The 17,230-nt window shown below is 37.4% G+C and overlaps 1 protein-coding gene across 1 annotated transcript in view; it reads left to right on the top strand.

Moving 5' to 3' along the window:
* The window catches only part of HIBADH (3-hydroxyisobutyrate dehydrogenase), an 82,522-nt gene extending 67,862 nt beyond the window's left edge, over positions 1–14,660 (top strand). Inside the window, exons 5-8 of the mRNA XM_065051400.1 lie at positions 3,110–3,243; positions 3,743–3,819; positions 10,818–10,974; positions 13,657–14,660. Coding sequence (XP_064907472.1) covers positions 3,110–3,243; positions 3,743–3,819; positions 10,818–10,974; positions 13,657–13,815 — 527 coding nt within the window. The 3' untranslated portion in view covers positions 13,816–14,660. The remainder of the gene's footprint in view (positions 1–3,109; positions 3,244–3,742; positions 3,820–10,817; positions 10,975–13,656) is intronic.
* Positions 14,661–17,230: the final 2,570 nt, after the last annotated feature.

The following is a 17,230-nucleotide window of genomic DNA, read 5'->3' as shown; positions in this document are numbered from 1 at the left end:
TAGCTGCTCGGCTTTCTCCCTTGCTCTCTTTAGTGGTGTTGGAAGCCAATAATACTTTACCAGCCTGTGTTGTTGGTATGGAATCTGAGGTTGTGAAATAAAGCTGTGCATTCTTGTCTAATGATTTTTTATTTCTATTTTTAGCTGAAGTTACAGTTCTTGTGCTCCTAGGCTCCATGCCATTTTTTTTTAAATTGCCAGTGTTATAGACTTGCTGCATTGCTTGTTTAATTCTGATAAAATAGCTGATAGTTGGCAAGACCCTGGATGATAAAATTTGCCATGGAGTAAACAGGTTTTTTGTTTTTAAAAAGAGAATTTTCCAAGCTTTCTGCATTATACAACAAATTGCTCTTTTTTTTCTACTTAACTAATTTATTTCTACTTGAAATGTAAGTGTTTGAACAAGTGAGAGAGTGCAGCTGTCAGAAGATTAACCAGCTGAAAACTATTGTCAGCATTAATTTTGCTCTAATAAATGACTCTCTGAAGCTATTTAGCAGTCTGTAATCTAGATACAAGGCTATTGACCTATGATGGATAGTACTGGATTTTGTTTGTAAGCTTTGACTTAAATTGTCTACTTAATTTGCTGCAGGTCAGATCACAGGATTAGTGGTAAAGGCCATTATGTGGTTTGAATAAAAATAGCTAGAGGAATGGAATGAAAATCATTGTGTTTATTAATGTAGCAATCTTTGTGGTCATGTACATAGTAAACCCATAGCCAACAAGATGACAATGACTGGTTTGTGTTAGCTCTAAATCTGTGCTTTACTTTTAGCCCAGTTCTTGTGCGTTGCCCAGGGAGGAGTTGTTCAAGTGGGATTAAGGACTGGCTGCGAGCAGGGTGTCTCTCAAAACATGAACAGGAAGATCTTTACCACTGTAGGTACTTCAGTTCATCAACAGTGTTGCTCTAGGAGCAGCAGCATTGTATATAGACTGATTTTTTTGAAGCTGTGGATCTGAGTTCTCCCGGATGTTCCAGTTCTGGGGTCACCAGCACAAGAAGGATACGGGTTTACTGTAGTGAGTCCAGCTAAGAGCTACAGTGATGACGAGGGGACTGGAGCATCTTTCATATGGGGAGAGACTGAGAGAGCTGAGACTGTTTAGCACGAAGAGAAGGCTCAGGAGAGATCTTATCAATGTGTACAAAAACCTGATGGGAGAGGATGAAAAAGAGGGAGCCAGACTCTTCTCAGTAGTGCCAGTAACAGGACAGGAGGCAGTGGGCACAGATTAAAATGCATAAAATTCCATCTGAAACACGAGAAAACACTTTTTTACTGTGAGGTAGCCAAGCACTGGAAGAGATTACTTAGATTACCTCTGGAGTTTCCATTCTTGAAGATATTCAAAAGCCAACTGGACACCATCCTGGGCAACCTGCTCCAGCTGACCCTCCTTGAGCAGGGGGATCAAACTACATGATCTTGAGGGGTCCCTTCTAACCCCAACAACCCTGTGGTTCTAGCTGTAGTATAGGTTTATCAGCCACTTAATCAGTGGGAGCCTCTCTCCTCTGTTGCCTATATTCACATAATTGGTAGGTATTAACTATTTTTTTTTGAGACCTTGATGTATCAAGTCTGAAATACTTCAGTGACTTCTAAAGATGTTGCATCTTGGGTGCGAAGATGGGGGAAATAAATACTTGACAGATACAGAAAGGGGCATTTGTAGACATAGTCACACAGAGACAGTGCATCCACTGAAGTTTTTATGAGAAAGCAAACAAAAATTCTTCAAATTCTTCAGTGTGGGGAGCTGCAGTGTAGCTGTCCTTGATGTTGGAAAGGAAGTCTGATACTGACCTGTGACACAGCACTTATATGGGCTTAAGGATTTAAGTTGAGAGAAGCTCTGATTAGCCTCCTATGGTTGCCCAGTTTATCAGAACTTTTTGTGCACTTGGTTGCCAGGATTGCGTAGTTATGGTCTTATTTTTTTCTCTTTCTATTGTTATTTATTGCCGCGTTTCCTTTATTAGTGGGGAGCAAGGAAAGAAGAAATGACGTGTTTGAGTGTGATATACTTCAAAATGAATAACTTTGTTATTTGAGGGTAGACTGATCATTTTGTTTTGTTTTTAAAAGCGCTGTATCTTCAGCTGAAAAGCTTTTTAAGAATGCATTTTCATTTGTGGCTATAGAACATCTAGATCAGTGAAGACAGTTCCAGTTACTCTCTAGAAACTATTTCAATAAAAACATTTATTAATGTTTATTATGGTAGCTAATTGGTGGCAAAGAACTGTGAAGCATGGCTGGAGAGCAGCCTGACTTACTGTAGAAACAGAATGGTGCACCACGTGGAGGAAGAACAAACTGTTTCACATGGGCTTTCTGTTTTTGAGAACGCTGTACCAAATTGAGCACATTTAATTTGAAAGTAGGTTGTTATAGGAATAAAACAGGGAATAGTGTATTTGTGTGTGTGTATATATCATTTGACATTGGTTTTTACATAGTTCTTTATGTTGTTGTATATGTGTTCAGTTTATGTGTAGGAAACTAACACAAAGTTTCTCAAATTAACTGGAATTTTGCTTCAGATTAGAAATATAATAAACTTGAGATTTAGAAGGCTTGGTTTTATATGTTTATGTCTTTTAGATGTTCAGTTACATGAAAATCAGGAAGCATTCATAAAAATTAGGTGAGGTTTGGAGAAACTGATAAAAGCAGAGTTAACTTTGAGCAGTAGTTCGTTAATAGTCATATGCGAAAAGTAGTTTGACAAAACAAACTTTATTTAGTAATTCAGACACAGTGAATTTTGTGTGGTGCAAAGATGCAGGAAAGGTTGATTGTTGAAATTATATGAAACTATAAAGAGTGATATTGTCAGTTTTCTTTAAGTCTTGTGAATTGTTTATCTGCCAGTACAGCTGAAAGAGAAGGTGATTTTATCTTCATCAAATGTTTGAGAATTAAGATCTCTGATCTGGTAAGTACTGGGACTATAGATTTATTTTTACATAGGCTTAGAGAGGTCCATCATTAAGCACAAGAATTTTACATCATCAGACCCTTACTGATAAGATAAAGTTCTGAAGCTTTTTTAAAATAGTGATTTTAAATCCAGCGTTGTCTTGATTCAGGTGTTGGAGCTGCTCGAGCTGCAAACCTTACTTTCATGGTTGGTGGAGTGGAACAAGAATTTGATGCTGCCAAAGAGTTGCTGACATGCATGGGTTCTAACATAGTCTACTGTGGAGAGGTCGGAACCGGCCAGGTAATACTGCCTCAGAGATTACTAGTTATCTCAGTCTTTTCTTTTTGTTGCTTTGTTTTTCTTTAATGGTATCTACTCTTTTATTCCAGAACTGAATGCATTATAATATATCTTTATACTTGTTTGCTTGTTTACTTGTCTTTAACCATGTGTTTATAAAATAACTCTCTAGCATGTTGTATAGTTTAGTGTCAAAACATCTGACCTGATGCTTGTCCACGTTGCCTTGTTGAGATTATACTTCTTAGAGAACACAGATTTTAATTTTGTTTCTTCTAAATTTAGATTTACTAAATGTTCTGAAGGACAAAGAGCCCTTACATGCCATGTATACTAACTGAGATAATATACTAAGGTAAAAAATATTTCCTGATCCCTGAAGGAACCTACCTTTAGAAGAGAGCTGTTGGAACATTGTCCTGGACCTAGTTAAAGAAGATTCCTCCATATTAGCTCTATGAAAATGCAGAAACTAATTGACAGTTTAACTTACTTTCAGGCTGCAAAGATCTGCAACAACATGCTTCTGGCCATCAGTATGATTGGAACTGCTGAGACTATGAATCTTGGAATCAGGTTTGTTTGATTTTTGCATTGGATTTAAGCATTTTTTCTGCATTACCAGTTTTCATGTTTTACATTTGACTTTGGCTGAGACAATGGTGATTAGGTGGCATAGATAAACTCGTGCCAGCAATTCGCTTATAAAGCCATTGACATGCTACAGGGATTATTTAGCTAAAGTAGGGCCCTTCAGAACAGGATTATTCCCTTGTATTGGCTTTGTGTATGGTTGCATTCTGCATCTGAAGGTTAGCATTTATTTGTTCTGCTGTAGTGTAATGTACAATAATGTTTGTCTCGCATTATAAACATGCAGAGGTAATACAGAGGTAACTTTTTATTTGTATTCTAAGCTAATGTACAGTGTATTCAGAGTGTTATACTCCCATATGGCTCTTGTTGGCTTTGCTTACTTTGTTAAGTTGTTCCAAAATATATTTTAAAGTAAAACTTCTAGTATAATGTATATATCAAATTAAGATCAAACCATAAGAAAACATCTGCCTTCCTGACTGATTTTATCACTGCTGTTTGTCTAAATGCCAAACTCCTGTTTTGTCAAAAAGCTGGAGTATGCTCCTCTACACTCTTGTCAATGCTAAGAATACTATTTCTTTTCTAGCAGGTGATGCATCTGACTTGTAAGTGGCAGCATATTCAAACAAAATTCTTTTTCCTTTCCAATTCTAACCTATTTATTTTGCTGTGGTCTTTGACAATTTGTTTCGTTTTCCAATAAAGCGCATGCAAGTACCAGTTCAGTATCACAGTATTTGAACCTTCAGAAATTTTCTTAGTAAGATCAAAATTGTTTGCAAGTCTACGTGCAGAGAAGTCCTATGTTTGAAGAGATTATCTTGCAGTTGTGTATCTTTTAAGGGCTCTTCGTGAATTATTTATGTGCACAGTTGCATGCTTAAAATTCACCTGCTAAAACTACAGATATTGTAGATGCTCAGTTATCAGCTGGGCTTTAGTCCATGTGCTTATGTGGATTTGATACACTATAAAAACAGCAAGAGGGCATCAAATAAATAAATAAAAAAGGATGCCTACATGTGCGCACTCGAGGCAAGGTAATGGATTCACATTTCCTCTTAATTACCATATCAAGATGCAGTTGTTTTATTGAATTGCCCTTGTCTCAGATGTTAGACTATCTTGACCTATTAAGTTGTCATGTTGTAATTGAGATAAAAGAGGAATTTGCTTTGCATCAGTGCTAATTGGTTTATCAATATCCTGTACCATTTACATTTTAAAATTGAGAGTCTGCTAGATACTGAAGCATGTCTGCATCAAGCCATAATAAAAACAGTAGTATTGTATACAACTATTGTTATCCAATGTAGTGTAAAGCTTTCATCAGGTTCTGGTTGAAGTCATGGTTCGCTTATTAAAGTGTATGCAACTGAATTTTCATTATATTTTTATCTACTTTTGTAGGAGTGATTAGAGTTAGAATTGAATATAAAATAAAATCAAGAGGTTTGGAAGACAGAATGAGTTGATGTCTGCAGCCACTGTGGCTTGAAAGTGTTTAGCATTTTCTCTTTTCATTTTATCCTTTTCCAATTTAAATTTTAGCTGAATTTGTATTAAGCATTTGTAGACAAAAATCTGGTGTAAAGGCAGCAGTATACAAACCTTCCTCCCCTACCGTCATGGTAATCAAGAAGGAACTGTACTTACTGTAGAAGAAACCTGCTGATTGTAACCTGAATTATACAAAGAGCAGAATCTCATTTAGTCCCAAACTGCATGAGGTTTAAGACAGAGGCTGTAATTTAAAGCCTTATGAAGTAATTTAGACCCCTTGCGTTGATTTTAATTTTAAATCCTGGAGAAGATTGTTTCTGCTTATAACTAGAAAAAGAGCTTTCCACTTTTGGTGTGTACAAATTTCTAATGTACAAGTTAACCTTTGTAATTCTAATTATTAGAGGTTTTGCTATATTAATAAATTTATTAGGGTTTTTTCAAGTCTAAGACTCAAAGCATAGTATGGCTGCCTAGTCTGGAAAGTGTAGGAAGCTGAACTTGATTTATTAGTTTAATACATATCTAGTAAAGAAAGTCTGACTCTGACCTGATAATGGCAAAGGACACTGGAAATCTACAAAATTCATAATGGGAATTGTGGAGCTTAGACATGTTCTTAACTTTTCGATAGAATATAAAATATCTTCATGTCATACACTGTGTATCTGCTACATCATTTAAATCTTGAGTTTTAAGGACTTTGGATAATTAATTATTCAAAATATCGCTGACTAACTTGATGTAACTAGAAAGCTGTATTACAGCATCTTCCAGAAACCAGTATATACGCTGAGCTTAGTCTTCAAAACGGTATGATATTAATTCTATAAATAATCTGCTTCTTCTCTAATGTTTTCATAAAGCATACGGCCTAAATTTTCATGTTCTGAAGCAGTGAGTTACCGTTTTATTCATTTCAGATTTTTTAAGTACATCTGCTATTGTTTTATTTACTTTATATTTGAAATTATAGACTTTTTCCAAGCTTCAACGTAAGTAGCAAATAGAATGGGGTGAGGAGGAAGGAAAACTGACATTAATGAGCAAAAATTCCACAATAAACACCCAGAAAAATTGGCAATATTGCTATGTAACTTCTGCATTTGTATTCCACTTGCTTTTCTACTTTACTTTAACATCTTCATTTACTAATCATCTTCATTTACTAATGAAGATGTCCATTTTCACTGGAAGTGATTTGGTTTAGATTACATAACTCATTAAAAAAAAATCATCCCGAGTTCTGACCAACGAAATGCTTGTTTTGGTTTGTTTTTTTTCAGTTAATTTCCTGATGCTTTATGAATGTTGCTACTAAAAGTTAGAAAGTGTGGCAAACTTTCTAGGAACAAATTCATGTTTTTATTTGAATTTTCTTTTTTTTTTTTTTTTCTTAGCATGAATCTGCAACTTATCAGTAGGAAAATCTTGAGTAGATTTTGCTATGCAGTTTTATGGATAATATGCATATTGCAAAACACTGTAGTGACTTACTGTGTCTAACTAATACACAAAGTACATGTAAACTTCACAAATAAGAAATATAAACATTAATTGATACTGTCCATAGCCATAAACTATTTATCTTTTTCTTTTTACTGATCATTTCAATGTCAGTAACTTTCTTTTACTGGGCCTTGAGGTCCAGTGTCTAATACTAGCAAAATAAAGCTTGGGAATGAAATATTGCTGGTGCCTGGTTTGTGTTTAGGTCAGATAGAAGTTGCTGCCTATCAGAAACTACCGGCAAAGACTCAGGGAAGGGCTTATGTGGTGACACAAGACAGGGCAAGGTTGCTTAATGTGGCTGGGATATAAGGGACCAGGAGAGCAATAAGAGCTCAATGACAATAACCTCAGTGCAAAATCAATTTTGTACTTTCAACAGCAGAGAAAGTCGTCTCTACAAGGAGGGACTGTGGCAGCACCCAGATTTATGCCAAAAGCTGCAAGTACAGTTCTTTCCCAGGCAGTTTTACTATATAGGGGTTTGTGCCTGTTTGCTTTTTTAGATTTACGAAGTGAAAAGACGGTAAGAGAACTTTGCCCTCTGATGCTAAGTCTAAGCGTAGTTTTAGTCTGTGGTTTCGGTGAAGACGCCTGGGATGTGCATGGAAGACACAAACAGAAAGGAGAGTCAGCAGAGGGAGGAGCGTGTGCTGCAGCCTGAGGGATGATTAACCCTGGGTACGTCCCCACTGCAAATCTTAGAAAGATTGCCTTGAAAAATAATTCCTCCAAGAGCACTGTGGCTCTGCTGTCTTCATGGGGCTATAGCTAAGTCTTATGAAAACACCTATCTAGTTTAAAACGCCAATGGCAAAGTCATTTTTAGCTCTGTTAGAAGGGTCCTAAGGTTCTGCTTAAACGTGAGCAACTTCATATGTTGTTTATCCAAAGCACCTTGAGATGGGAAATTCTCAAGAGTTCGCTACTTCAGTTGTTGTACCTTAAAATGAGACCAGGATGTATCTCTTTTTTGTGAAATGCCATTTCAATTTTTCTCTGCTCCAGACTGAACTCTTGGAGGAGTGTACAAAAATTTCAGTATGTTGTTTTATCAAAGCTCAGCAAAACCTGATTTTTGAGCAGTGGCTGGAAGGGATCGTGTTTTAACCATTTTTTTTTGTTTGTGTGTCCATTGCTGAGTTTCTGCTGTTCAGTTCATTAGGAGTGTTATTGAAGAAGCATTGATTTGAGGGGAGCAATTGTTTTTGCTCTATTATAAGTACAGTTAATACATTAACTTCTTTTCTGCTTCTAAGGGAGAAGAACATTTTGGTAATTGTAAATTCACATGCACATGCACAAGCTCTCACCACATCCAATGGCAAGTTGTTACGGGGACTGGCAGACTGTCATCATTTTGATAGCTTGAGCAGTATATCTCTTGAACAGCGATGGAGCTCTTATGCAGAGAGTATCATATGTTCTCAGCCAATTTACAGGGAAACAGCAATAACATTTTATCATGGTTGAGAGCCCAGTAGCTGCTTCCTATTAAACTTGCCCTTTCAGATACCTGTCTTGGATTAATTTGTTGATTTCAAATGGAAACTCAGTCTTCTCCACTGAAGCATGACTTTCTAGGATAGACTCTCACTGAATGACAATTACTGTATATTGTAGCTGGTTTCAGACCATTACAGGCTTTGGGCACAGTGGAAGACAGAGGACTTCCTCAGTAACTGATTTTAATATATGTCTAATTTTAACTGTCAGTTATATATGCACCAGTGGATGGATCCTCAGAAAGATGAAATGCAAAGCACTTCTAACTTGCTCTTATTAATGATACACTTGCTGCAAAGGAGAAAAAAAAATAGGTTCAGGTCTCCTGAAGAGAATCTGCATGGTGTTTAAGAGCAACGAAGTTTGAAGAAGTGGGGATTTAAACTGACACTATCGTCCTTTTTCTTTTCCTAGAGCAAAAATGTGCCAGATCTAGTGCAGACAATATTTTCTACATCTGTATAATACACATGGATCTTTTAAAGTATACTTTCACAGGAGGGTCATTGGAACACCGAGAAGAGCATTCTTTGGGAGGGTTATATGCATTTTGAAATAATAAGCTCTCTGTCTTGCAGTTTACTCGCCGCTGTAATTACGGGCCTCTGCATGCAGCTACACACAGCACAAGCAGGCACTACACTGCTAGATATACTGATCTGGATGTAACAATGACAAGGAAACAAACAAGCCAAGAGTTTTGCTTTGGGCAAAAAAGCAGCTTCTGTGTATTTGAAAGCTCAGGCATTGTCTGCTCCCAATGCGTTTTTTTACATGACAACAATAAAAGCATTTATTCAGAGTGATTCTTCATTAAGGATTTGATGCACTATACAAGATAAAAGTACAATTAAAAAACTGTGAAAACATACTGGTGCTGGAAAATACTTTTTCTTTTTTTTTTTTTTTTTAATAAATGGCAGTTGAAAGCATTCAATTGAGTCAGAGGGTTGGAAAAAAGCAGGGAGGAGAATTAAAACTCGATCCCATCCAGGCCAGCTGGGGACTTTCCATTGAACTCCAGGGACTGCTGCAGCAAGTTATAAATAAGACCGCAGAGCAGCAATGCTGAAAAGCTACCTCTGCAGTACAGCAAGTGATCTTGCTCTGCATCAGGAGGGTAGAACTGCAGGAGATACATGCTGTTGTGGGAACAGAAATCATGCTGTAGGGCCCACTGTCTTTAATGTAGTTTTTAAAATCCAAAATGCCCACTGGAATAAACAGACATAAATTTTAGCAACTATTCCATTGGTAATGAGCTTTACTTATCTACAAATTAAAACCTTGAGCACTGCAGGGCCTGGAATCAGTGTTAGGATCCCCATGGCTATGGAGATCTGTAGGAAGTCTGTGGTATAAGAGCTAATGTTTGACTTCTGTAAAGGTTAAAGCTCAGCTGGAACTGTGTGGAAAAGGTGTTTTATTTTTAACCTGTTTGCTTGTCTGTGGCAAAGTATGTTGTGATATATCCCTTTTAAAATATCCTTTTCTGATCTTGGATTATTATTGGAGATAATTCCCTTCCTTGTTTCTTTTTCATGACCGTAACTGAATATTTGTACAGAGCCAGATGAACTGCTGCTGCTCGTTGTTGGCATGAATGCAATTCATGCAAAATTAGCTTGCAACTTGATAGCGGCATAAACGTGAATCTAGTATTGAAGTGCTTTCAGGGTCCACATTGAGCAGCAGTTTATGCCATCAGCTCTGTGATAGAACAAATGACGTTTCTACTTGGACAAGCTTTGTTTTATCAGGATCAGTAACCTTATCAACAGTTGACCCAGAACCATAATGTATGTTTGAGAATAGATAACATATGTCACAGTGAGAGGCAGGCTTGCCTCATAAGCAAGAGTGTATAATGAAGATTTAATAATAGAAAAGCAAAGAATGTGCAGTTATATACCATAGTAATATTTTTTGAGAATTGTAGTGTGTTTGTTCACTTATTAGAGCAGGATCATTTGCATTATCTTGTTTACATCAAAAATGCACTAGTGTGCATGTATGAACACATTGCACAAGTACCTTCACACTGTCACGCTTGAGAATTTTTTGCCTTGTTCAGCTTTAAAGAATATAGTTTTGATGTGAAGAACAAGTATGTGACCTAGAAGGCAGCAGAACAGACGATGCGTTTTAGTAATTGAAATATGAGGGCACTGCTCTTCTCTGAGGACCTTTATTTTGCTTGCACTTCCAAAATCGCTGGGTGAAGGGGGTTTATTTAGTGCAAAAGGAAAAAAGCTCTGAAAACCTACTGCTTAAATGGTGGATTGATGCTCTTTAATTTAAGATACAGCATCCCTACCCCCAATATCAATACTCTGTCATTTTTCATGACTTATAATAAAGGGAGAGAAATGACGGTCGGGTCCTAAGATATAAAACAAGTCACCCATGTCTTGTGCATTTTGACATTAACACTTCTCTTCCTTGACCTTTGACAGATTAGGCCTTGACCCAAAGGTGTTGGCCAAAATCCTAAATATAAGCTCAGGTCGTTGTTGGTCAAGCGACACATACAACCCTGTTCCTGGAGTGATGGAAGGAGTACCATCTGCTAATAATTATCAAGGTGGCTTTGGAACAACACTGATGGCTAAGGTACATAAGACTCCATGTAAAGTGTGTACAGTTGCTTCTCTCTGGGCTTCCAGCAAATGTTCTTCTCAGTGAAAAATTATTTATGATTACAGGGAAATATGTGTGCATGAACAGAGGGGAACCCAACCTCTTACTATTGCTCTGAATTAATGGGTCATGTAGGGGGCTTTTCCTTAGCCTTCAGCCTCTTTATAGCTACTATCACTGCTGAGCCACTCAATGAGATTATATGCACTGTCTTCTTCAATTCTGCCTTAATCCAGGAGTCCTTGTGTGTATGGCAAGTGTTCAGCAAGCCATTTAGGTGCCTCTTGCATGACTGCTCTAGAACTTAGGAGCATAAGAAATACAAGTGACCTAATTAGATGTGAATAGTGACGTAAGCCTCTAAGATTTTGGACACAATCTCTTCCAGATACCTTAAACTGTGCTACTGGACATGCCCTCTAGCATCCGCTTCCTTGCTAAGCAAACTGCTTATGTGCTCCTCTTTCTGCCCGAGGCTGTTTGGAACACAGAAAGTAGAAAGGTTTCAACCCAAACCCCTGCAGACTGATTTTTCCACAGCTTTACTTTCATTTTGGTGGGATTTTTTTTCTTTCAAAGCTTTAGTTTATAGAATGAAATTTTAAAAAATAAAAAAGAAAACCAAACACCTTCCTTCCTTCACTTTGGAGTCAGAGGAGTCAGGGGTCCTTGTCCATTTAATTATTGAGATGTTGTCTGATGTTTCAGCCATCTTGGAGCCAGAGTTTCATTATTAAAATGAAGAGACCTGCTTTATGAAACTGTATTTGTTCTAGCAGTCTGTTCAGAATTTTCTGTGAGTGCCCCTTCAGAGAGAAATAGATCACAATCACCACTGCCAAAACCAAACACCTTCGGTAGTTTGGAGTTAAATGATTTTGCCATTCTACTATTCCATGACATGATTTAAGCTTTGTTGAATAAATTGGCCAATATGTCGATACGTTTTACAAAGAGGATTTAGAAGAGGCTGGGAATATGCCATGGAATATCTTATTGTAAGTCGGGTTAAAGTAACTGTTCCTAGATTTATCAGGTCATCAGGCTTTCAACAGAATTGCTAGACAAAGAGGGATGATCTGCTGTGATGTACATGAAGAATATTTTGGATCCTGTGACATCTGATATGTATGTTTTTCCCATTTTCGTAGATCTCGAAGTCATTCAAGGGTAATAGGAAGAGTAACTATAATTCTGATTTGTATCAGAGTGACCTTTATAGAGCCGATTTACAGATGGAAGTGACATTTAGAGAGTAGAGTAAGATCTTGAATTTCCTTGTGCTAATTCAAAGCCAGACACACAGGAAGTAAAGACCTGTCTTGTAAGTCATCCCTTAGAAGCCAAAGGTGCTCTCAGGAGTACTATAGTCTCTCAGTTCTTCTGCATCAAAGATTTGTTATAAAAAAAAAAAAAAACAAAACACATAGGACAAAATTTTAAAAACCCTACAAATTCTATGAACCGTCATAGTCCTAGATGGACAGAAAATCCAGGCACTTCCTAGTAATATTTGAGAAGTTCTTTTGCAACTTTCTTGAAATGTGGACTGGAAAACTGGTTTCTCTAGCAAGACCTTATAAAGGCAACCTTGAGTGCAAGCATCACTTTCATACTTAAACAAGAGATCTCTTTATATATCTAGGCCCTTACCAGCTTTTCCTTTGATTGGTTTCATGTCTGACTCAGCTTAGAATTCAAGACATCCTCCAACCTCGCTTGTCATTTCTGTCCAGCATGCATGCAGCTCACTATTTCTAGCTAACTATGGCTAGTCATAGTAACTGGTACTTGCCTTTGAGTTGTGTCCTATTCATTTCAGCTGTAGCTGTAGTTGACCAAGGACTCTTGGAGGACAGGTTTCAAATTAATCCTCTTGCAACCTCCCCTCCTTTTTCCCTGCCCCCATATTTAGTGTTTAAAAATGTGGTAGAATTATTCTCTGTATCCCTTTATCTTCAGTTGTTAAAGAGAACTTTGAGTTGTAGCAGACCCAGGACAGTCCCATAAGAAATTCTTTAATACATCCTTCCAGTTAGGCTGCAAAGAATTCATATTCACAGAGTAGCCTATGCCTCTCATTTTGCTATTAACTGGCCACAGTACAGTAAATGTATGTAGACTAAGTGGCTTCAATTTTGTTGTTATTCAAATCTCTCCTGCTCGATTTTTAACCTGTTTTTGGAAAGGAAGATATCCTCTTGCTCAAACAAGAAAATGATGCCATTAGAACCTATGTGAAATGCTTAAGTGAACAGCCAGGGGAATTTTATTTTTGGAGGTGACGTAACAAAGTGAGGAAGAAGAGTCTTGAGTCTTGCTACTAGGTTATATAGTGATTTGGAATGTTAAAATTCCTCCTGTCCAGAAGCACGCTGCGTGCCTTGAAAAGTTTAGGGATTTTCTGTTGAATAACAATTACTGTTTTAAAAATGAAAAACTAAACAAGGCTCCCTTCTGCCAGGATTGAAATTTTAAGGCTGGAGTATTGTGTTTGTTGGCAGCAGAGTTCTCTTCACAATGGAAGCCAAATAACCTATAATATGTACATGGTTATTTATATTCCTGCTGTTTCTCCCCTGACTTCTTTGCTTTTTCTTTTCTTCTGTTCTTCCTCTCTGCCCTGTTCTTCCTCCTGCCTCTCCCTCCCCACAGGATCTTGGCTTGGCCCAGATTTCTGCCACCAACACAAAGACACCAGTTCCTTTGGGATCCCAGGCACATCAGATCTACAGGATGATGTGTGCAAAAGGCTACGCCCTGAAAGACTTCTCAGCCGTTTTCCAGTTTTTACGTGAGGAGGAAACCTTTTGAGCTGTCCTGTGGAAATGGACACAATCACAAACCACCTTTTTGTTTTTATCCTTGTAGCTCATTTGAGAAGTATGTGGGTTTAATCAAACACTGTGCATACTGATCCCGTACAGACTCATCATCTTTGGTTGTCTAGATCACAACGAACTCCAGGGTTTTTTCATAGCTCTTGACAAAGCAAGCCAGAGGAAGGGACTGTTTGGCAATTAGCCAGACAGTGATTTCTTTTTTTTTTTTCTTTTTTAAGAACCATCAATTTTTTTCACTAGATGCAATAAATAAATATTTTTTTTTTAATGAAACACTGAACTGTTTGCATATAAAATAACTTACATTATGGCTACAAACTTAGGTGAATCTTGAATAGTAAGAGAATACTGTATAGTGATTTTATGATATATGGTGATCTATTAAAATTTAAAATAAATACTTTAGGGAAAAAGGGAAGATTTGTTCGATGCAGAAACACAGCTTGAGATGGACTTTTTTCTTCCTTGGACCTACTAGCGTCGAGTTGATCAGCAGAGAATTTTTCCTGGGATTCAGGTTGCAGATTAAGTGTATAGGCACGCGTTTCTAAGTGGAGAGCTGTTACAGCATGTTTACCTGGTAGACTTAGTTGAATAACATAGAATGTCTGTTCCTCTTGTAAAGCTCCGTTACTGTATTTTGCTAACCCAATTTTATATTTTCTTGTATTCTGCCACACATTTTCACAACTCAAGAACAGTGCTTACCAGAAGTTCTAACAAAGTATACATTTGTTTTAGGTAATTACTGAAGTATTTTAAATCTAAACCAACCCCATTATTTTGAAAATAAATAAAAATCTATACTGTTAAATACTTGCTGTATGATTATTTGCTTTTTGTGTTGATGCACTCTCGTACACACACAAGTAACCAAAAACTTGTGCTAAGTGGTCTTCTTTTCTAATTTGCTTGGTTTTCTAGATTGTCTTGCAAACCCAAGCTTTTCAAGAGCTCTTGTTGTGAAATGCAGGTGGTAGTATATTTGCACGGGTATTACTTTAACCATTCACCATCTCTGTAATCTAGCAAAGTGCAGGTACATACTTGGCTTTATGAATATAAATACTCAAGTTGATTTTGCTAGAACTACTCAGATTTACTTGCAGGCTCTAGGCTTAATGGTCAGTATGTGTTTGCATTCTTATTTTGATTGTATGAGGGATCCTTTTATATATGCACATTTCAGTAACAAAATTGCGTGCTTGAGTTAGCTCAAGTCTGTGAATGATTTTCTGAGAACTTGGATGTTATATTTTAACACAGTAGTAACTTCATACAGTCATAAACAGTACTAGTTGATCTGTTCTCCTTTCTGTTTTCTTTGAAAACTGGTTGACATTCTAGGTTACTCAGGGATTTGGAGCTCATTAATGTTACCTAAGAGTGTAGGACTACTGGGGGAAATTTTACTTTTAAAAAATTGTTTGTCTCTCTTTTGATAAAACCACTGTTTCTATGGCATTGCATTTATTCCTTGAAATTAGACACAAAACTACCTGCGCTAAAAAACTATTAAAATTGCAAAGTCAACCACTCAAATGCTGGAAAATGCAGAAACATGGAACCATAGTGGCAGATGTGTGGTTTGACCTTTGAGAACAATATCACATACTTCAACATTTTTCCTATGGATGTCCTGCCCTATATAATAGAAAGGATGGACCTAGTCTCATAATTAATTTTAGGTCATATAGTGAAGGGTGTTTTTTCCCAGGAGGATCCTTGTTCATTTTGAGGTTTTATAATGGATGAGGTAAGGAATTGTAGGAGAGTCCTGGTTAAGTTTGTCTCCTCTGTATTTGACTCGGAGATCTGACTGGCACCAGCAGGACCGATATTTCCTTCTACCACCCGCCCCAGCCTGTAGCACTGTTTGCTGTTAATGTGTTTGCTGGTAACCCTGAACTTGCAGGAAGCACAGTCAGTTGTTTTCTGAAGACATTATATGCACATGTACATGTTGGGAGCCATGAGGAAAGCGAATACGCTCAGTGAGGCACGCTCTTTGAAGCTTTTAGCTTCTGAAATCATAAAGTCTCTGTTAAGCATGTGGAAACTTTGTCGTTATTTTTATGTTTCTCCCAAAGGCTTGTAGCTTAGGCTTCCCGGGGTTCGTTTCTCCTCCCCCACAACCTCTGATCAAATTTTGAATTCCTACTCCAAAGCACAGGGTGATTAAGTTGGAGTAAAGGCTGCCAGAACGCTATTTTGGCAAACCAACAAAATGTTCTGTGGTCTCCTTCTTGGAGGAGGATGTTGGCTGAAATTATAAACAAAACAAAAAAAACCCAACACCACAGCTTCAGGGCAGACAGCCAGCATGTAAAATTTTAGAACAAGCAGTTAGTTTGGCGAAGTTAGAAACAACTTTTCATATAAGTCTTATTATGGAAAGTGCCTTGAAACCTTAATGATGTCCAATACCTGACGCTAGTAATACAATTTATATTAGACTACACATTTTTTTTCCAAATTTTGCAGGGGAATATTTCATGACCGGGTACATATAATGGTGGTGATATTCATGCTAGCTTTGGCTACTCTGCATGTGCGTATGTATATAATGTATCTTTTGCTCTGCATGGGGTATGCTTCTAGTCTATGGAAATCAAGCAAGTACTAAGACTATTGTCACTGCCAGGAACAGGTGTTGAAAACAGTAATTTGTTGAGTTCAATAGAAAGATTGTAAAATCGGTTGAATTTCTACACTAATTACCTCCCAGTACATACACACAAATTAGGTGCACCAAATTAACTGCATATTTTGTGAATGTCCCAAAGGGAAACTTGAGGTAACTTCTTTTTAAATTAGCTTGAATGTTAAACTAGCCCTCCCATCATGCTTACTTTGGAAAGTCACCTATATCAAATGCATTTATTGACTAACAGGAAAACATTGACAACCCATAAAAGTAGTGATGGTTTTAAAGAAAAATCCTAAGCAGCCTTCTCTTGTTTATGATTCGGTATAACCCATCTTAAGCAACTATTTTTGGTGGTCGTTTAACAGAGGAGGCCTTCTATTAAAACTGCTGAGTACTATATTGCTTTAACTTTATTTATGGCTATTACAAGCCTCGGGAGGAAGAGGAGGTAGGTATTCTGACCCAAGTAAAAGTATTATACGTGATATTCTGGCTCTGCTTTAATCAATGGGAATTTTGCCATTAAGTACAACACTGCCAAGACTTCACAGCGTGTGCTGAATGCCCACGTGATTGCAGAGCAGATGTGGCCAAGATGCAGCTCTGGAGGAGCTCAAGTGCATCCCTCAGGTGGGGATTGTGCCACGTTACTGGCGTCAGGAGCACGAGAAGTTGGGGAGAGGAAGGATCCAGCAGGAGCTACTGAAATTAATATTGCTGGTCTCTGTCCCAGCCT

The sequence above is a fragment of the Columba livia genome, chromosome 2, assembly GCF_036013475.1.
Source record: "Columba livia isolate bColLiv1 breed racing homer chromosome 2, bColLiv1.pat.W.v2, whole genome shotgun sequence".
NCBI lineage: Eukaryota > Metazoa > Chordata > Aves > Columbiformes > Columbidae > Columba > Columba livia.
The sequence above is the reverse complement of the archived record's forward strand: the minus strand, read 5'-3'. Positions and strand labels throughout refer to the sequence as shown.